The 23202-nt window shown below is 39.0% G+C and overlaps 1 protein-coding gene across 1 annotated transcript in view; it reads right to left on the reverse strand.

The window, feature by feature from the left end:
* Positions 1-23202, reverse strand: part of LOC104985211 (CUB and sushi domain-containing protein 1) — a 559353-nt gene that overhangs the window by 326691 nt on the left and 209460 nt on the right. The window contains exons 17-19 of the mRNA XM_010835275.1: positions 13008-13199; positions 7102-7240; positions 3156-3343 (exon numbers count right to left, since the gene is read on the reverse strand). Coding sequence (XP_010833577.1) covers positions 3156-3343; positions 7102-7240; positions 13008-13199 — 519 coding nt within the window. The remainder of the gene's footprint in view (positions 1-3155; positions 3344-7101; positions 7241-13007; positions 13200-23202) is intronic.

Consider the following 23202-nt stretch of genomic DNA (forward strand, 5'->3'; position numbering starts at 1 on the left):
GTTCCTCTGCCTTTTCTAAAACCAGCTTCAACATCTGGAAGTTCACAGTTCACATATTGCTGAAGCCTGGCTTGGAGAATTTTGAGCATTACTTTACTCGTGTGTGAGATGAGTGCAATTGTGCAGCAGTTTGAGCATTCTTTGGCATTGCCTTTCCTTGGGATTGGAATGAAAACTGACCTTTTCCAGTCCTGTGGCCACTACTGAGTTTTCCAAATTTGCTGGCATATTGAGTGCAGCACTTTCATAGCATCATCTTTCAGGGTTTGAAGTAGCTCAACTGGAATTCCATAACCTCCACTAGCTTTGTTTGTAGTGATGCTTTCTAAGGTCCAGTTGACTTCACATTCCAGGATGTCTGTCTCTAGGTGAATGATCACACCATCATGATTATCTGGCTCAGATGACGATTATATCTACTCTTGTGGGCAATAATCCCTTAGAGGAAATGGAATAGCCATCATAGTCAACAAAAGACTCTGAAATGTAGTACTTGGATGCAATCTCAAAAATGACAGAATTATCTCTGTTCGTTTCCAAGGCAAACCATCCAATATCACAGTAATCCAAGTCTAGGCCCCAACCAGTAACACTGAAGAAACTGAAGTTGAACCTATATGAAGACCTATAAGACCTTTTAGATCTAACACCCCCAAAAGATGTCCTTTTCATTATAGGTGACTGGAATGCAAAAGTAGGAAGTCAAGAAACACCTGGCTGCTGCTAAGTCACTTCAGTCGTGTCCAACTCTGTGCGACCCCATAGAAGGCAGCCCACCAGGCTCCCCCGTCCCTGGAATTCTCCAAGCAAGAACACTGGAGTGGATTGCCATTTCCTTCTCCAATGCATGAAAGTGAAAAGGGAAAGTGAAGTCGCTCAGTCGTGTCCAACTCTTCGAGAGCCCATGGACTGCAGCCTACCAGGCTCCTCTGCCCATGGGATTTCCCAGGCAAGAGTACTGGAGTGGGGTGCCATTGCCTTCTCAGAAACCCTGGAATAACAGACAAATTTGGCCTTGGAGTACAGACTGAAGCAGGACAAAGGCTAATAGAGTTTTGCCAAGAGAACACACTGGTCATAGCAAACACCCTCTTCCAACAACACAAGAGAAGACTCTACACATGGACATCACCAGATGGTCAACACTAAAATCAGATTGATTATATTCTTTGCAGCCAAAGATGGAGAAGCTCCATACAGTCGGCAAAAACAAGACCGGGAGCTGACTGTGGCTCAGATCATGAACCCCTCATTGCCAAATTCAGACTTAAATTGAAGAAAGTAGGGAAAGCCACTAGACCATTAAGGTATGACCTAAATCAAATCCCTTATGATTATATAGTGGATATGAGAAATATATTTAAGGGACTAGATCTGATAGACAGAGTGCCTAATGAAGTATGGATGGAGGTTCATGACACTGTACAGGAGACAGGGATCAAGACCATCCCCATGGAAAAGAAATGCAAAAAAACAATATGGCTGTCTGAGGAGGCCTTACAAATACCTGTGAAAAGAAGAGAAGCAAAAAGCAAAAGAGAAAAGGAAAGATATACCCATTTGAATGTAGAGTTCTAAAGAATAGCAAGGAGAGATAAGAAAGCCTTCCTCAGTGATCGGTGCAAAGAAATAGAGGAAAACAACAGAATGGGAAAGACTAGAGATCTCTTCAAGAAAATTAGAGATACCAAGGGAATATTTCATGTAAAACATGGACACAATAAAGATTCCATTTTCAAGTGATAAAATTATAAACTGTAATAAAGATCGTTAACTTTGTAGATGTTAGTGTTTTGGAAGAAGTAGATTAATTTTCTCCTTAAAAATCATATAAATAAATGCAAGGTCATTAAAAGTTTAACAAGAGTTGAAACAGTCTAAGTTTTATTTTACAATTCTGGTAACTAATAACTAATTCACACGCTTAAACAAACATATGCATACATATACATATTCATTATTTTTATAAAGCCCTCACTACTGTCAATTAATATGTTGGTAAGTCCTTTTCTCTAATTCTTTGTAAGGTGCCCCATGTTTTCCTTGTTAACATGAGAAATAGATTTGAAAAATATATATATTTATTTTCATTACCCCAAGGGCAAAATGCTTAGATTGGGGTGGTTTTTACTTGTGAGTTTTCTGTGTGTATTCTCTGGATGCTGGTGACAGTGGGTGGTAGACCCCAGAGAAGTGGGCAACACTCATCATGTGACCAAAGAAGAAAGATGTGAGCAGAATCAGTGCTTGTGTGTGCGTGTCCCTGTGTGCTCAGTCGCTCAGTCATGTCTGACTCTGCAACTCCATGGACTGTAGCCCACCAGGCTCCTCTGTCCATGGAATTCTCCAGGCAAGAATACCGGAGTGGGTTACCATTTCCTCCTCCAGGTATTTTCCCGACCCAGGGATCAAATCCGTGTTCTTTTGTTTCCTGCACTGGCAGGTAGGATTCTTTACCACTAGTGCCACCTGGAAAGCCCTGGGATCAGTACTTACTCCCCATCAAACCAACACCATGGGTGTAAGGACAGGGAAAGGGCAATCAATATTTTACATTTTGAAAAATACTGAGATAAAACTAAGCTGGTTGGTATACTTATATTGAGTCATCCTAGAGAAACAAGAGAGTAAAATAATCTTAAAATAGTTCTTAATTACTTCAATTATTCATTGCATGTGCTAAGTCACTTCAGTTGTGTCTGATTCTTTGAGACCCCATGGATTGTAGCTGCCACCTCCAGGCTCCTCTGCCCATGGGATTCTCCAGGAAAGAATACTGGAGTGGGTTGTCATTTCCTCCTCCAGGGGATCTTCCGGACCCAGGGATTGAACCCACATCTCTTATGTCTCCTGGATTGACGGGCAGGTTCTTTAGCACCAGCGCCAATCATAATTTATCTTTAAATGGCATGAATGTGGAGAAAAGACTAAAACAAAACTTCCTCCCCTACTTTCTTTTCTTTTGGCTAAGGTAGAAATGCATGTTGGAAATTTCTTCTCCTCTGGAGAGATTGGAACCTCTTCCCCAGACAGGTGAGAAAGATGTCAGAATTTTATGCATTAAAGAGAGAGGCAAGACTTTATAAATAAATGTTTACAATGAAAGCAGTTCTGATACAAATTACTTTCCTTGCTAGTTAAGCTGATCACAGTACCTTTAAATTCAATGGCAAACCCCGACAAGCCCACAGAAGCATCGCTTCGAAATGCAAGAAAAAGACTATTTCCGCTGCTCTCAATTCTTTCTGGGGCTTGAGAGCCCTGGAAACTTCCAATGAGAGGGCTGTTGGAGTCTTCTCCTTCATAGATGTGCAGGAAATCATAGCTGGGCTCCATGTTGAAACTGAAAGGAAAGAGTATTGATGAGTTTCCGTACCTCCTGTATGTCTCTTTTCTTCCCAACTATCAAGTCTCTGAGCGATTGTATTTGCCTTTGTATTTTAACTTTTAAAAAGCAGGATGATCCAAAAGCTAAATGCAATAATAATCAAAATGGCAATAAATACAACAGACACCAGTTATAACAAATATTATTAGTATTTTACATAATAACCATTATCTTCAATACAGTATGATGTTGAAGATACATAAAGGAAAATGAGTCTTTGCAACATAGATACAGTGTCTCTTCCCTGTAACTGTGATATTTCTAATGAATGCAGTTTAAAGGAAGGGGGTTCAGAAGTGATGTATTTCCACTGATATTTGATTTTTATGTGAAAATATTTTTAGTTTAATAATATATATCCTTGGTGTTTGGGCTTCCCTGGTGGCTCAGATGGTAAAGAGTCTGCCTGCTGTTAATCCTTGGTGTTGCTGATGATTCTTAAAGTTCAAAAATATTTTTGGTTCTTTACTTTTAAAATTATAATTGCCTCTGCTTGCTTAGGTAATTCGGCCAGTATTTGCAGTCCTTAAAAAGTGTGGAAGTCAAACCTCACGTTATTTCACCATGACTGGATGTTCCAGTTTTCTCTCCCTTCTCCCTCCTTCTTCCTCTCTCCCCTTCCCACTCTCTGTATTTCTGTCTCTCTCGTACTGTGAACACCCTAATAATTTCCAGTGTCTGAAAATTAAAGTCCAAAGCTCTCAAGTGGGATATGGTTTTAAATGTCTCTGCCACTTACGACAATAAGGATGACAATAATCTGGGAACTTGAAACATACGTCTACTCTCAAGTAAAAGACTGAACTTGGTTCAGGCATCTAAGAGTGGGGTCAGAATAGCAAATACACCAGACAGAGGCACTGCTGTAGTCCATTTTGCCTGGCCCTCCTCTGTCCCTGCACGTCTAAGTCAGATACTTCAGGGTCTTTAATGTGGACCAGTCCAGGCAGCTTCCACTCTCTTCCCTTTCCTTTGGTGGCATATTTGGATATACAAGGATGGAGAGAGTCAGTCATTTTTAGATATTATCACAAACACGTGCTGTTGTTTAAGTGGCTCAAATTCATCTGGAGATTCAAGTGATAAAGCATGAACCCTAGGTCCCTCCCAAAGCTGCCCCGTGCAACGTGGGGGGACAGCCATGGACCCCACATGAGTGTGATACCTGCATCTGCACTTCTCTGCCCTACTCCCTGTCAAGGTGCCCCTGCTCCCATGTGAGCACATTTACTCAAGGAGTTTGTTAAAGGTTTCAGAGCCTGTTTATCTGATAAGTTCCCTGAAGTTGGAAACGAAGAGGAAGTAAAAGATTGGAATGACTGCAGAGTGAATAAAGAGGCCAAAAGGAATGGCAGCAACCAAACAGAATTTGATGGTAATAACAATTTCAGTTAGAATAGTTTACAAGGATGTTTTTAGATTCTGGTCATGCGACACCCTTATAACTGGCAGAAGTAATTATTATGATAGATTATTCTGAATGATGGAAATTCGATCGGGCACAAACAAGTACATTCTAACTGGCCTCTGCTTTGGATGCCCCATCATGTATGCACTGAGGTCTGGAGTGATTCCTGTAAATAGTGATGGTGCCTTTGGTTAAATCCTGTGTTATATCTATCTACACCAGATGCATGGATCTACACACCCCAAGAATAGGTAGGCCTAAGTTTGGTATGCTTTTAAACCAAATTCAATTTGGGTTCCAATATGTGAGTGGCATCAACCCCGAAGTCTACAGAAGTTTTGATAAAACATTCCTCCCCAAAGACTCCTGAGTACAGGACGAGCCTTGAAGCTCGCATGCATGTGCTCCAGGCCCTGTCATTCTCTGTCCGCTTTGTCTCTGTCTCTGCCAGGCTCCCCCCACCCCCAGCTGACTGCAGTCTCATTCTTTAAAAGCGTGTCCTGGGCACCCTGTGCCAATAGCAGCCTCTTTGCCAGGGTCCTTGAGCATCTCTGCTCCCAGCTGGTACCCTGGCTTCCTCCCTCTGTCTACTCAGTAAATCTAAGAGCTAAGGTCCCAGAAAAATGTCCCACCCGAGCACACACAAGCTGTCTATTTCTTAGAAGATGTCCCAAACGTGCAAGTGTCTGTGACACCCAGCCAGCAAAGGATTCCAAACTCTTAGAATCAGAAGAAAACTTGGAGATTTTCTAGGTCAACCTTCTTCCAGGGAGGTGCACAACATTAAGTGAAAAACTACTTGCATAATATAAAACTGCCTTATATGTTATCAGATGACTTGCGCTGTGGGAAACTTGATAATGAGTCACTCTCCGTGACCCGAGGCAGGAAACGCCTACAAAAAAGGTTTTGTGCCCTCTAAAAGGCTTTTAATTGTTAATTTACTTTTAATCCCCTGGCAGCAGAGGTGTCTCCTGGTTCTGAGAAAGGCTCCATCAGAATTTAGCATTAACAAAAATCATGAGGATACTCAAAAACATAACCTAGCAAATGTTCACAGCCTTTGTGTAATAGCCAAGTGGCATAATAAAGTACTCGTCATTTGGTAAATTTATAGCAGCTTGAGTAAACTCAGGAAGTGATGGCTTATCAAACTACTTAAAATTCAGAGTCACAGAGGTTTAAAATTACCCTGAGTCAGATCTCATCAAGAGGAGAAAGCAGAGGAAGATGAGCACAGCCAGCCCTGGAATACTGATATAAACATCTCAATGAGAGAAAAGTGTTCAATTGACAGATAAATAAATACGATTAGACCACTCTGCCTTGGAGAGCTGAGACCAATAGGACAGCATATAGAACCACTTTTCTTTTATCACCTTATTTAGTTCAAAAGTCAAAATGTAAACTTGGAAAATACCTTGGGATTTGGAAAGATGCGATTATTGTATGCCAGATATTAATAATGTGATAGTTCTGTAGAATTTAATTTGTAATATAATCATATTATGATTTGAACTTTTACCATTTAATTTAGCAGAAAGAAGTTAGCATTTTTTAAAAAGGACTAATGTCTATTAATTGAAACTTTACAGCATTGAAATGTGGGGAATTTGTGTTTTCAGAGTTCTAGCAAGTCTTGAGTATTTGAATGATTATTAATAACAACACCACCTTGGGGATGTCAGACAGGATGCACTTGGAAATGGATTAGTACCCATGCACTAAGGGAAATATCAGACACTGATGAGAAATTACACCAAGTATATCCATGTGTCAGTCGCTCAGTTGTGTCTGACTCTTTGTGACCCCGTGGACTGTAGCCCACCAGGCTCCTTTCGTCCATGGGATTTTTCAGGCAAGAATCCTGGAATGGGCTATTTCCTCCTCCAGGACTTCTTCCTGACCCGGAGATTAAACCCTCCTCTATTGCACTAGCAGGCGGAATCTTTACCACTGAGCCACCTGGGAAGCCGCAAGTATATCTAAATCACTCCTTTATTTTCTTGAATATTCTGTAAATTAAGCTCCCTCATGTGGAATACATTGCAAAAATGTGTGCAAGATAGTATTTATAAGTAATTCCTGCCACATCATGTGTATCCTAATTCAAGTAGAATATTGAAAAGCAAAACAACTGATTTCCAGGTTTGTCATCCTGCAGCCGGATGCTATCCCTTTTAGATACAAGACCTCGGCTTCACTAGATGTGAAATTGAAAGCCCTCTGAAAGAATGAGTGCGTTCATCTCCAGGTGTGACATTTAAAGTCCTGCTACAAGGAGGGAGTCCACAAAACACAGTACCTTTTGAATATCAGGGCAATGACGAAGTCCGGGTTCACCCTCACTCTCCAGTCGCACTCCTTCCCAGGCGGGTAGGGCTGTGGGTAGTTGGGGGACAGGATGACCCCCGCGGGCCCGGTCAGGTTCCCTCCGCACGCCGCTGCCGCAGGGAGAGAAGGACATGGTCAGTAGGAGCTTGTCAGAGGTTACACGCAGCATTATTAAACTGACCCAGGAGGTCTGCACATTTTTAATGTGATCATTACCAAATTTTATATACCATCCCACTTCATTTTTAAGGAGGATTATCATTGCTGGCAAATGAAATGTACATCCTATACATTCAAACTTTACCCAATTAAACTGGATAGGTTACCTGAATCCCCCACACTTCTGTCAAGTACACTATGAATATAAGAAAAAAAAAAAAAACTTGGAGAGGGTAAAATATCCCCATTGATATCAGTTTATGGCCATGTCAATTCTTTGGTCATTTCTTGTGGTTTACAAAGAAGTCATTACTCACTTACTCTCGGAAGTTTGCTTCAAATGGTATAATTGATCATTCACCTCCTGTTTACTTTTGTAACCCTAAGCCTAGGAGTTTTTGATCATAATAAGTATGCAGGAAATATATGATGAATAAATGAAGATTTGTTATTTCATAGATTTCTCATAGTCCTCTGCTATATGCAGGGCTTGGGGTACTGTGCCCAGATTTCAAAATGACAAAATTAACAAGATTTAGGTGATATCTAGTGACACATGATCAAGAGGAGGCTTGGCAGAAAGTTAAAACCCATAAAAATATCATTTTGTCACAGTGCTTAGTATGTTATTATCATGAAGAAGCATTTTAGATTTAATCACAAGTGTTTATATAAGTCAATGATTATGTGGTTGATTCTTGAGCCTGAAAATTTGGGGGCTATTTACATTTAGTTAGATAAGACTTCTGTTAAAGCTTCTATGCTGTGAAAGTTATTAACACTGCAAAATTGACACACACTAATTTTAGATAGATTTGTTAAAATACTAGGTTAAAGGTTTTCATACTGAATACTGTGAATTGTCACCAAGTTGTTCTAAAAAAAATAAATTACCCTGATTAATGATAATAACTTTCTTTTTTTTTAATTTTTTTTTTACTTTACAATATTATATTGGTTTTTGGTATGGGGAGGGAGGTGGGAGGGGGGTTCAGGATGGGGAACACGTGTACACCCTGATTAAATTGTACTGTTCCTTCTAAACTGTATACCTTATTTCACTTCATTGATTATGTACATGTTCAGGGGAAAAAACAAGTAGAGAAGGGAATATGCTAATTACTGATAATCCCCACACAAACACACAGGGACTTTTTGTGAAAATAAGATGAAGACGTACACTTTGTAATCTTCTGAGATGAATGTGTCTTTAAATACCCATTTAACATCCTGAAAACTTAACTTTCCATAAGACAAAATCTAACGAATCCCAAGACATTTTGTTATAACTTCAGTTTCATCAAAGGCAAACTCTGAATAATATCACAGGAAATATTTATAATAAATTCTTAAAGATGTACTCTCAAGAGCAATTCAATATAATTTTCTCAAAAATGATTTCAACCACATTTCCCCTAGCATGAAGTTTTATTTTAATAAATGGGGTGGAAACAATCAGCTAAGTGCGAAGAATCAGACAGGATTTAGTGACCGAACAGCAACCACAGAGTGGTTTTCGCAGGACGAGACGCCACCTCCCCGGAATCAAGTGGACCCTGACAGCGTGGAGCACCAGAGCCTGAACAAAAGAAGAGGTGGTGCTGAGGTGGGGAGGGAGGCACCTGAGGGTCTCAGGCAATGCTGCTCTGTCCAGGCTTGAAAAGAACAAACTTGGCAGATTCAGGGTACTGTGTACAAGGGTGCCACCAGCAGGAAGAGTTCAGGATGAGACCCAAATATTAATTTATAAGAAACAAAGGGAAGATCCTGTCTTATTCCCACCGGTCTCAGGGGGCATTTTCAAATGAGGTTATTTAAAGCCTTGGTGTGGAATTAAGGAGGACTATCTTGCTGGGTTTGTTCTCTATTCTGATGGGGGACTCTTTATTTTAGTCTCATCAGGTTTTCATTAGCAAGCTTGCACAATATTTCAGATAGGATTAGATTCAGTATCAAATGCAATTCAGACACTCTAGAAATTCTCCAGGGGGAATGGACATAGAGATAAATCCTCAAACCTATATCAGCCAACAGGCCCTTGTTTGAAACCCTCAGGGTCACTCCTCCCGACATACGGGATAACAAGTTCATCCACTGAGGTGTGCAGCAGTGCTCTTTAACTAGACACATCGCTACTTCTGCACCAAAACATTTCAATGTTCACACCACTAAATGGGATAAACAGTCTCAAAATAGTTTTCCCTGTAGACCAGGGCAGGATGGTGCCACCAAATTAAGTGTCTGCAAACTTAGAATGCATTTTTGCTTTGCAGAGCTCTTTAGAACTTGAACTTGGACAAAAGGTATTGTGGGCTACTTGAGAAATCTGAAACCGTGGAGATGGTCAAGAGACACTTTATTCAGAATCAGGAGGTAGTGAGAATCCTGTGGTCTGGAGAATTGGTCTTTTAAGTCTCAGTAGAAAGTCCCAGTTCCAGGGGTGCCTCCATCATGGGATTCCTTTGTGAAATGAAAAGAGTGTGGCATCCAAGCAAACCGTAGGAAGGGTGAGCAGTCAATGCTGGTGAACACAGGAGTAACATACGAACAGGGGAGCAGCTGATAGATTTTATGAAAGCATGCGAGAGAAAGAGAACAACAAATAGGAGGGAAAAATACACTAAGAATAAAATGGAAAAACGCTAGCCTGTCAATAGGAAAGAGCAAACTCAAGCGGCCAATGAGACTATGAAATTAAAAACAGTTCAATCTCACGGCTAATTTAATATGCCAATTGAACCACCAAGGAATCTTCATGTCCTGCTCATATTATGAGATTAACAAATACCATATATAGCATTTTTTTTCTGAGTCGGGGAAAATAAACAATAATACGATGGCTGATGATGATTATGGAGAAGGAAATGGCCACCCACTCCAGTACTCTTGCCTAGAAAATCCCATGGACGGAGGAGCCTGGTGTCCATGGGGTTGCAAAGAGATGATGATTAAATTGGGCAATCTTTCCAGAAAAGTTTTGAAAATTCTAGAAATAGATAAGTTTGTAGAAATATGTCATTCATAAAAAATCATGGATGTGTTCTGCAGTGGTGTTCATTTCAGCAATTTCTGTGAGAGGGAAAAGGCTGAAACACCTAACTCTGCACGGAGGAGTGATTAGCGGGATCAATATTGGTCATTATTGATCCAGAGAGCAACTCTGTAGGCAGAAATGTTAATTAGTAAAAAAATAAGTAAGGACAGTAAAAGATACTCATCCTGTACTGGTAAGTAAAAGGCATATATTACAAAACAATCATTCAGGGTGCTATCATTTAAAAATATTTAAAATATAGGTTATATATACATAAAATAACTATGACACATATGCATGTTCGCATGAATAGCAGTTGCCCTTAGGTAAAAAGGGGACAGTGCTTTTTCATCTTTTTTCTTAACTGTAGCTTATAAAACTTACACAAAAACATAAGGAAGAAGCAAAAAAAAAAGTAAAAATTGTCTCATATCAGCAGAACAGAATTTAGATGAGCACCAAACCACGACCACCACTAAGGTGGACCACTATCTTACAAAAGCATTATCTCTTTTCTGAGGGAAAAATGTTCACAATGGGATGAAGAGATACTCATTTATTCCTAGATATGTGCTTTCCATTTTTGTGTTACATAATATCTATGTGTGTGGGTGGTTTCTGTTGCCAATACAATTGATATTCTATTGCCTGGGAGTGATGTTAGCTTATCCATGGAGCTGATACTCAAGAAAGATGAAGTGTTATCTGTTTTCATTGCTGAGAACCCGTTTACCTAGTCACTGACCAAAGTTAGATAACTAAGAGGCAAACTCAAAAAAGACCATAGATTAGTTGGGAAGGTGGTCAAATTTTATAATGAATTGTTCAAATGAATGTAAACCAAGAAATTATCTTCAAGAGATTAACTGGTAATCATATTGCTTCTTTATATACTCGTCCATAAGCTTGCTGCTGCTGCTGCTGCTAAGTCGCTTCAGTCGTGTCCGACTCTGTGCGACCCCATAGACGGCAGCCCACCAGGCTCCCCCGTCCCTGGGATTCTCCAGGCAAGAACACTGGAGTGGGTTGCCATTTCCTTCTCCAATGCATGAAAGTGAAAAGTGAAAGTGAAGTCGCTCAGTCATGTTCACCTCTCAGCGACCCCATGGACTGCAGCCCACCAGGCTCCTCCATCCATGGGATTTTCCAAGCAAGAGTACTGGAGTGGGTTGCCATTGCCTTCTCCGGTCCATAAGCTTAAACTCATGCAAATTGAGGGAAAAAGTGCCTTTCCTGATTTAAAAACAGACCAATGGCTTAACATGTTGGTTGCATTTATAGGTAATTACTCCACTTTAAAAAAGGAACACGAAGAAATCTGGTGTATCTCCTGATGACTCAGCTTGAGATGAAATATATGACAGTACTCATGAAAGTCATGAAATGTAAATACGGCGCAGAACATTACACAAGCATGGTAACTCTTTGACAGGCCTCCACGTGCTAAGAAGCAGAGCTGTCGATCTCATCTATCTCCAGACTCCTGCAAGCACTCTGTAATAAGTTAAGAGTTGCACATTATAGCACCATGGGATCACTGAGAATTTTTTCACTGCTGTGCATTATGACAGTAGAAATCATTTTAAGTCACAAAATTCCCTCAAGGTCATCCGATGCAAAATGGGCCATTAACTATGAGCATATGACTTCATTATCACTTCCTCTCTTTGCAGATTAACTCAATTTTATATTTTTTAAACAGATTATAAGGAAGTACAAATTACCCTGTGACTGTTCATTAAAATAACAAAGGTTTTAAAAAAATTAAGATGGGCTACCATAAATAGGTATTTATGGCAAAATATTTAATTGAATGGTGAATAACTGTTTATTAAAAAAATGTGTCTTTCCTTAAAACCATATTTGTAATAGAATAGGGGACTTCCCAGGTGGCTCAGTGGTAAAGAATCTGCCTGCTAATGCAGGAGACACAGGTTCGATCTCTGGATAGGGAAGATCCCCTGGAGGAGGGAAAGGCAACCCACTCCAGTATTGTTGCCTGGAGAACCCCAGGGACAGGGGAGCCTGGCAGGCTACAGTCCATGGGGTCACAAAGAGTTAGACACGACTGAGTGACTGAGCATGCACAAGCAGGTATCTTGGATATTGGTTGTTCAGACTAAGGTCTGCAATACCGATTGTTTTCTTCTTAATAAGGTGAAACTGCAAAATTATAGTAAATTTCAGAAAGAAGTCTTTCCTTTTATCTGTATATTGACATAGCAGTATAATTTCTAGGTTTTAGGATTCTATTAAAATGTACTGCTATTACAGAAAAATTATCTAAAAAGAGAACATATTCTTTATTGAGTAGCCTTTGCTTAAGGGCACATTTCTATATTAAAAATGAGAACAACAATGGTAGGGTTATGAATTTTCAGCCACCCAAAATTTTAAATTACAGTAACTTGATTGATCTATATTTTTATAAGATTTGTTAAGGATAGGAAATTTTAGGGAAATGTCAATTACTGTACATTAAGTAAACTACTTCCTTTATTTCACCTAATAAAATAAAGTTTAAAGGTTTATAATAAAATTTCAATGTAATCTCAGAAAACCTGAGGGTATGCAAGAAACTCTTGAGAAATACTTCTGAAGAATAATGCATTTTATAGAGCAATTTTAATGATAGCATGCACTCCTTCCCCAATTTAAAACTGCTACATTCAATTGCACAATACCTATGCATGTAGGAGGGTCTGGTTGCCAAAAGAATCGGTTATTCAGCTGCACACAGGTGATTTTAGCTTGCCCTTGGAGCTGGTACCCAGGGTCACACTGGAAGGTGATGGTGTCCCCAGGTTCTCTGCTGTCCCCGTAGCGGGTACCGTTTTGAGGCATACCCGGGTCGTTGCAGGTGGATGCGATGGATGCTGGAACAAAGGGACATCACATTAGTGACTGGAGACGTGATCCCTACACTCTTACAGATGTGGAGCCCTGTGGCTGAAGCGCCTTTGATCGGCATAATGAATCACTTGTCCACATGTGAACATTTTTTTCCCTCAAGAATATATTTGATAACTTGCATCTTGATTATGCTTCCTTTGAACAGATGCTAGAAAAATCCTGATGAAAATTCAACCAATTATAGAAAATATTAAGGATTTATATGATGCTATGCACACACACTCATTTCCCTTTGATTTTTCTCAACAATATTTTAATGAAAATATATGCCACAATTTAAATGATTTGAGAACCCCAATCTCAAGGAAACTTGAGGAAAATAAGATAGGATACATTTTCCTTGGGTTGATGCCTTCTCATGTGACAACCAGCTAAGATGACCCAAACCCTCTTAAACTGTTTTGTCCAAAAACACCTTTAGTTCTTTGAAAATATTTTAAATTCTCCTTTAATCTAAAGAATATTTTTACTAACCTGATACTGTAGGATCAATAGATGTTTCTGTTCTCATTTCTCCCTCAATGCTGTTAACGTATTACAATTTTCTGCTTTCCAGTTTTCCTACTTAATCTCACAGTCTGGAATGACTTTAAGATCATCTATCTTTGATGTCCTAACATTTCACAATATGATGTCTATGCATGAATTGCCTTATATTTCTAAGGAAATAAAAGTTTTGCAATATCATGTCTATGAATGAACCTTCTTATATTAGTCCTGCTTGGAACACATTCAAAGTTTTAAATCTGAAGATTAAGCAACTATCTTATCAAATATCAGTTCCCTCCTATTATCTGTATTCCCCTTATATGAACTAAAATTTGACAAATGTCTCTATCCTTCATGTCTCTTAACTTTTCATTTTTAAAAAATCTTTGTTCCATCTTCTGGGTAATTTTTTAGACCATTTTCCTATCATAATCTTCTCTCCATCTGCATCAAATTTATTATACTGTCATGTAGTTGAGTTTTAAACTTCCTGTCATTGTTTCTCCGCTAGCATTTTGTTCAAACATCTTTGGCCATTTATACAGTATTTTGTTCTCTACTCATAATTTTATTCACTTTTGTTTTTTACACTCTTATGGTCTGATCTGATAATGATTCCAATATCTCTCAGAGTCTAAGGTGCCCCTGAATTTTGATTTTGCTCTTCTATTTATGGGACTTCACTTGCAGTAATTCTTTTGAAGGTGCATTTATGCAGAGGGGATTCTCATTTGACTTTCCCATGTGCCTGGAAGAAGAGAAGCCTTCTACCTCTTTAAAATAAAGTCTCTGCTGAGGCATTTTGGACCACAGAGGTGGCACAAATTCATTTATAAACTAGCCTGAAACCTGCTTGTGGCTATGAGTTCTCTGTCCCTGTGTCTATTTCTATACCTGTGTCTATATCCGTATCTGTCCATCCGTCTGTCTATCTGTCTTTACCATCTAACTTTTCTCCCTTGTAGTGACAGCAGACCTCTCTTTGGAGTTCTGCTGCTGCTGCTGCTAAGTTGCTTCAGTCGTGTCCGATTCTGTGCAACCCCACAGATGGCAGCCCACCAGGCTCTCCTGTCCCTGGGATTCTCCAGGCAAGAACACTGGAGTGGGTTGCCATTTCCTTCTTGGAGTTCTAGCAGTGTGTAAGCGGATCTGATTATATTTCCAATATTGAAAAGCTCTCAGATGTTTCTTCCTATCTTTTCAGCCCACAGACTCTCAGAAATGAAATTCAGTCTCACTAGGGTCCTACTGACAGATGCTTTCAGGGGAAAGTAAAGTGAGAAAGTCACCCAGTCGTGTTCAACTTTTTGCAGCCCCATGGACTATAGCCCACCAGGCTCCTCTGTCCATGGAATTCTCCAAACAAGAGCACTGGAGTGGGTTGCCATTCCCTTCTCCAGGGGATTTTCCTGACCTAGAGATCGAACCTGGGTCTGCTCCCAGGACAAAGCCAACCCCTTAATTTCATGGCCTTTCTGCATCTCACATTACTTTGGTGACTCTGAGGATCCCTTACTCTCCTGCAGTTTCAGTGATACATTTTAAAAAGCTAAACTTAATCATGTCCAACACCTTTGGCATATTTTCAGTGGCTATGTTTCCAGAGAACTTACTTTACTGTCATACTGGGCCTTGCAGACCCTCCATTTCAGTTCTGCCTTAATCCCACTGCACGAAGGCTGGCTTATCATGCCTGTCATCATTGCCATTGTAATTATTAGTGTTTTGAGTAGGGGAATTTTACTTGAAGGAGCGTTCTCAATAAGTATCAAAAAAGAGTAAGTTTTTCAATGGAAAGAGAGCAGGAAATGCTGAGTCAGAGCCACTGAGGAAGCTTCTTTCAGTTTCCACTCTCATCAGCTGCAAAGATCAGCAGGCAAGGCAGAAGGCAAGCACATCTCCCTGAAAGAAGACCAGTTCAGCAGTGGAATGCGGAATGGACCTGAGGACACAAAGCTTCTAGTTAGGATGCCAGGAGTGTCACACCCGTAACCCACAACTCTTTACAATAGAGAAGAGCAGTTAGAGAATTCAAGCACCAGAATCATAGCCCATTGTGGCCATCACCTAGGCAACACAATGGTGCTTCCATGGAACTAGTATTTTACAAATGATCAATCTTGAGTTTACTATTTGAGTAACTGAAGAATCTAAGATCTAACTGTGCTCTATTGTTGCTGAGATTTCTCTGGGCTTCAGGAAAAAAAATAAGCAAATCTTGTTGTACATTTTCAATCTTGTCCATTGGACTGAATTTCACATCTCTGAAAGAAACATCATTCTTTATTCAAGCAAGTGGTCACATGGATGATTACATACTCACTTCCAAATGAGAATTAATTTAATATAGCATTAAAATAATTTAAAAATAAATACTTAGTATTAAAAGTTAATTGTCTATTAAGCAAAGAGATCAAACCAGTCAATCCTAAAGGAAATCAACCCTGAATATTCATTGGAAAGACTGGTGCTGAAGCTGAAGCTCCAATACTTTGGCCAACTGATGTGAAGAGCTGACTCACTGAAAAAGACCCTGATGATGGAGAAGATTGTAGGCAGGAGGAGAAGGGTCAATAGAGGAGATAGTTGGATGGCATCACCGAATCAATGGACATGAATTTGAGCAAACTCCAGGAGATACCAAAGTACAGGGAAGCCTGGCGTGCTGTAGTCCATGGGGTTGCAAAGAGTCAGACATGACTTGGCTGACATGCCAAAGCATAACTTGGCAACGACAGCTCTTAGTAAATATCCATAGTAATACTTCTATGATAAATAAGTACATAGTACTAAAATAATTTAAAAATAAATCTTTAGAAAAAAAGCCAAGGAGATCATCGATGAGTCTAATTGTAATTTTTAAGAGATATGCTTTTATTACTTCTCTTTCCAAATTTTTATTCAATATTCATTAAAGCAAAAGCACATTACTCAGTGAAGAAGCTTTACACAAAGATGCACACAGATTTTGTACATAAGAAGAATTTCAAAAGACACATGAGTTTACAAGACAAGTGTTCTGCAGAACACTTTTCTGTAGGTTATTAATAGGTGTCTGGTCTAATAAGACTAACAAATACCACATCCTCCAACTCTCTCTTGTAGGTCTCCATTGTATATCAGGGATTAAAGGCTCAGAGAATAAAGAAACTTAAAAAAATAATTTAATACAGTGTATTCTAAATAAATGTAATTATAGAGCATGTTTTTTCCATAGACTTATTCAAATCCTCCCAAATAAAGATCCACAGAATATCAATATATAAAACAGTGGCTTGCACTAAGGGTTATATATCCTTTAATGGGATGAAATTTAATTCAGTTTTGAAAGAGTTTTCTACTTCTAAAGCAAATTTTCACTCTGAATATCTGTAATAATAATCATAGAGCATGGCATTAAAAATTTACGTACTCATGTAGTTCATATTGTATGAACTATAGCATCTATATACTCAACTGGAAAATCAATAAAAGGCATGAAAAAACATAAATACAGCATCTACATAATTAGCTAAACTTATGCCAATTACATGAAAATGTGACTTGTAGTAAAATAGTTCTACACATGGCCTTAGTCGGGGGCGGGGGCGGGGGGGGATGTTCTTCATATGGCTTGTGTATGTTTAAAGACTGAGATTTCCAATCATGATGGCTTAGCTGAATTGAACCCCAAACTCTTACTCTTCCCTTTTAGAATTACAAAATAAAAATTAAAAGTTCCTAGGTTACTCCAGATTGGATTAAAAATAAAAAAAAACAAAAAACAATGAGATTACATGAGGAAAAAACAAACAATTTAAAACAATGCACCGGGAAATATATTGGCTGTTTTTTTTTTTTTTTTTAAATAAACTCCATTTTATTTCCCCCCAGTTACACACTGTGGAAAAATGCTTTCTGGTAATGACAATAAAGCTTATTTGGAGACTAATATGAGAGCCTCCAACCAATGATATTTCTTTGGGGCAGAAATTTCTTTTCCACCTTCAGGGTCACACAGGGTCATGGATGTGACACGCGCTCATTTCCTTTTCACGACTGTATTCTTTTATGTGCCGTACGTCTGCTTCTTTCACTCAATTTTGTCTTAAATATTTTTTTTCTTCAAACAGGATTTTAATGACTGAATCTTCCCAGTTTTTTCTTCCATAAAAAGGGAAACAATAGTTTTAGTTGCAGCAGTCTTACCCTCCTATCACCTGAGAAGAAGATGCTATTCCTGAGGTGTATACATTGTGTTCTTCAATTTCCCCAGGCAGGGGTTCTCTAGAATGTTTCAAGTCATATAGAATCTTCCACAAGCCTAGTGGGATCTAAGAGATATCTCCACTCCTTGCCCCCTGAATCTAGAGCCACTCCAATAGGCTTGAGTGACCCGAACCTGTGCTTCACTTAGCATAAAAGCCAGGGACCTGACATTTTGTTTGTACAAGGCAGCAATGATGATGTAGAACTACTGAATCATGAGAAATACAGTGGACTCAAATTTATTCCCAATTGGTTAAAGTCATTTTTGACACTGGAGACTGTATAGAATATATGCATTCAAAAATAATTTGCAAAGTTGTGTTCTCTTTCTATCCTAACTAAAAAAATTGAGCATTTGGACCATGTCTTGTTAAATGTGTCAAGTCCTCTTGCCTTTTTTTTTTTTACTTTCTAATTTGCATTTTTTTTTGTTTTTGTTTGTTTTTAATTTAAATTTATTTATTTTAATTAGAGGCTAATTACTTTACAATACTGTATTGGTTTTGCCATACATCAACATGAATGTTCATCACAGCACTGTTTATAATAGCCAGGACATGGAAACAACCTAGATGCCCATCAGCAGATGAATGGATAAGAAAGCTGTGGTACATATACACAATGGAGTATTACTCAGATTTTTTTTTTTTAATTTAAACATCACTTAAAAGTATATTTACTGACTGGTAAATATTGCTTCATTCACAAAGCAAAGTCTGCTTTGTGTACATTTATTATCTCAAAATTCCCTTTCATAACATACCAGAGAGGATGCTCACCACCGGTTATTCATTCACAGAAGCGAAGTCTGCTTTGTGTACATTTATTATCTTAAAATTCCCTTTCGTAACGTACCAGAGAGCATGCTCACCACATACATGGAAAAGCACACGGTGACACCAGTGTGCTTCTCATCAGAGGCAGACATATTCTAATCTTCAGATCTTAACCTGTGCATGAAAAGCGCCTGTTCTTGGGTTAAGAAAGTTGAATGAATTCTTTGTGCAAGTGTCAGGTTACCATTTTCTCTGAAAAGTTGCTCTTTGGGTTAGATCATGGCACAGAAAATCTCCTTCTGGAGGGCCACTGACTATGTTTGACAGGATAAACATGAGCTGGTCACCAGAACTCCATCAAGCATGCATTAGTGCTTCAGCGGCTGGAAAAGGTTTGAAAACACACAGGAAAGAGGAACCTCAATTCATCCAATGCAGTGTTTCCACTCAATCCCAGGCTCCACATTAAAGAAAGAAGGTGGGTCCAAATTCTACCAAGGTCCACTAATTCGATCTACATTCTTCCTCTCCCTCCTGACAACATCAAAGTGCTTCAGGAACTGGAGACACAGAGTATTCTAAGATCTTCCAAGGTCAAGAACAGAAGTGACGGCTGCTCAAAGTGATGGATGCACATTTCACAGATCCTTCCCCCTGGATTTCAAAAGTAACACACGGCACTGGGGAAATAGCCAGCTTTGATGCAAGCCTCACATCTTCCACAGAAGTTAATTCATGGTTGATCACAGCTTTAAATACAGAATGTAAAACCATGAAACTTCCAGAAAAATGTCTAGGAGAAAAATCTTGAGGATTTAGGGCTAGGCAAGGACATGGCAACAACAGCACCATCTATAAAAGCAAAAATTAATAAACTAAACTTCAAAATTAAAAACTTTTTTCCCCCAAAAAGACTTTGTTAAGAAGATGGATAGACAATATGAAGACCAATAAAAGCAGTTTAAAATTCACATATCTGACAAAAGACTAGTATCTAAAACATATCAAGAATTCTGAAGATGCAAAAAAATAAAAGGAAAACATGAAAATATTCAACCAGAAAATGAACAAAAGACATGGAAAAACATGTCACTGAAGAGAATGTACAGATGGCAAATAAATATGTAATAAGATGTTCAAGATCACCAGCCATTCAGGAATTGCAAAGAGATATCACTACACACCTCTTAGTGCATCTAATTATATCATATAAGCATACAACATACCTATTAGTGCAGCTAATTATATCATATAAACAGACAACATCAAATACTGGGTGAGGATACAGAGAAAAGGAGTCACTTATACATTGCTCGTAGAAATGTAAAATGGTACAGGCCTTCTGGACAATCATTTGGCCATTAAGATCTAAACATTCCGTTGCCATTCAGCCCAGAAATTACATTTCTATACATTTATCCTGGATAAATGAAAACTTAGGTTTACACAAAAACTTGTACATGAATGTTTATGGCAGCTTCGTTCAAAATGGTCCCAAGCTAGAAACAAGCTAAATGTCCTTCAGTGAGTGAATGATTAAACAAGCTGGTATGTCCAGTCAATGGAATATCACTCAGCCACATAAAGGGATGAACCCAAGGCACACGTTGCAGCCCCAGTGGATCTCCTCAGCACTAAACTGAGAGAAAAAGTCAGTCCTGAGAGACTACAGCCTACACGATTCCTTTCATATGATGTTCTGGGAACGGCAGAGTTATGGAAATGGAGGGCACATTAGAGGTTGCCTGGAGGCAGCAGGAGGGCAGTGGGTGGCTGAAAGGACATCCTGAGGAAGCTTTGGGTGATAGATGTTCCGCCTGTTGACTGGCCATTGTTGACAGCCTGGCTGTGATGTGTACACTAGTTCTGCAGGTTACCACTTGGGAGGAACTTCTTAAGGGTCCACAGGATCTGTTTTACTTCTTACATGGGCATGTGAATTTATAAGTACTTTTAAATAAAAAGTTTAAATTATATAGGGACTTCTTGGTGGTCCAGTGGTTAAGAATTTGCCTTCTAATGCAGGGATCATGGGTTCGATCCCTGGTCAGGGAACTAAGATTCCATATGCCACAGGGCAACTAATTCTGAATGCTCTAGAGCCTATGGGCCAAAACTAGAGGGCCTGCATACTGCAACAAGAGAAAAGACCATGCGCTGCAATAAATACCAGTGCAGAAAAGAAAAAAAAGATTTATGTATATATATATATATAGGCTTTTTTATATGGATATATACACATACATGCATATGTATATGCCTGAATTGTAGTATTCACTTGAATCATATAAAATGAATACAAATCATTTTATATTAAAAATTATTTTTGTGTAGGTATATGTGTGTATGTCATTAGCTGCTCAGTCATGTCTGACTCTTTGCAACCCCATGGACTGTAGCCCACCAGGCTCCTCTGTTCATGGGATTCTCCAGGCAAGAATACTGGAGTGGGTTGCTATGGCTGCCTCCAGGGGTTCATGACCCAGGGATTGAACCTGAGTCTCCCACATTGCAAGCGGATTCTTTACCCAGTGAGCCACCAAGGAAGTTCCATGTAGGTATATACTCATGTTTAATTTCAAAACTTGAAGGGATGAAGAGTTAGGAGTCAGTATAGGAATTGTGTATTTCTGCATACTTCTTCATGACAGGAAGCAATGTGGGCTTCAGGATTGTGAAATTATGGGTGGATACTGGCAAATCTGAAGTTGCAGACTATATATTGTCAGTTTAACCAGTTCCTGAGGTTAATGACTATTTCAGAATTTTTTAAAAAATATACTAAATCAAGCAAAAGTCCTTTCAAGTACACAATTACTACTTACTGAGAGGCTTCATTAATGCTATTACTGTGAGCCACAGGCAAGGAAAATAAATTTAAGGCCAAGATTCTTCAGATGGAATCACTGACTCGATGGACATGAGTTTGATCAAGCTCTGAGAGTTGGTGATGGACAGTGAAACCTGGTGTGCTGCAGTCCATGGGGTTGCAAAGAGTTGGACATGACTGAGCAACTGAATTGAACTGGTTCTTCAGATAGATACCTTGAAACCTCAGAATGCATGAAAGATTTTACTTTGTCAGTGAAAGCACAGGTATTAAAACACTTGACAGAAAGGGTAACATTATTATAAGAAAACATTAAATACCTTTTATGATCTGCTACTCAAATGTCCTCTGTAACAATGTTTCAAAAGTGGAACATTTGCTTTCATGGTCTTTGTACTGAATAAGCACTTAATAGCTATGAAAATATGTCATTAAAGTAGACTATCAAATGTAAGTGTAAATTGAATCCTACAATTAAAAAAAAAAAAACTTCAACATGCAACAGAAATAAATCAATCACTTTGATTTTCCACAATGCAGAATGTGAATTCCATTAAAGCAAAAAAGCCCGAGTCCCATATTTCATGCTAATTAAATCAAAATATAATAATCCAAGAGCTATTTATATTGCAGCTATTAAACTAGATGATAAATCCCCCTACACTACAGATTTTCATTTTCAAACTCAGAAGTCACTTTCTCATAACAATTGACCTTGTACCATTTCTGCTGCTTATAGTAGGGTCTGAGTCCACTACGTTTATATTGTAACATTGGCTATTTTTTAATTATGCAAGCCCCATCACGACGACAAGGCAGTGATCCACAAAGAGATCACTGGTCATAGCAAGCATCCTTTTTCAACAACACAGGAGATGACTTTACACATGGACATCACCAAATGGTCAATACTGAGACAAAATTGATTACATTCTTTGTAGCCAAAGATAAAAGTGAAAAAGCCGGCTTAAGACTCAACATTCAAAAAACTAAGATCACGACATCTGGTCCCATCACTGCATGGCAAATAGATGAGGAAACAATGGAAACAGTGAGAGACTTTATTTTCTTGGGCTCCAAAATCACTGCATATGCTGACTGCAGCCATGAAATCAAAAGACACTTGCTCCTTGGAAGAAAATCTATGACCAACCTAGAGAGAGTATTAAAAAGCAGATACATTACTTTGCAGACAAAGGTCCATCTAGTCAAAGCTATGGTTTTTCCAGTGGTCATGTATGGTAGCAACAGTTCAAACCCTGTATGAAACAGCTGACTGGTTCAGGATTGAGGAAGGAGTATGACAGGGCTGTCCATTTATTTAACCTAAACACTGAACACATCATGAGAAAGGCCAGGCTGGATGAGCTACAAGCTGGAATCAAGATAGGCAGGAGAAACATCAACAACGTCAGATATGTGGATGATACCACTCTGATGGCAGAAAGTGAAGAGCCTCTTGATGAGGATAAAGGTAGAGAGTGAAAGATGGTGACCAGAGCCATGGAAGCAGAAGATGACTGCTTCTCGGCAGGAAAGCTGTGACAAATCTAGACAGTGTTTTGAAAAGTAGAGACATTACTCTGCCGACAAAGGTCCACATAGTCAAGGCTAGGGTCTTCC

Source organism: Bison bison, unplaced genomic scaffold (assembly GCF_000754665.1).
Source record: "Bison bison bison isolate TAMUID 2011002044 unplaced genomic scaffold, Bison_UMD1.0 scf7180017864040, whole genome shotgun sequence".
Lineage (NCBI taxonomy): Eukaryota > Metazoa > Chordata > Mammalia > Artiodactyla > Bovidae > Bison > Bison bison.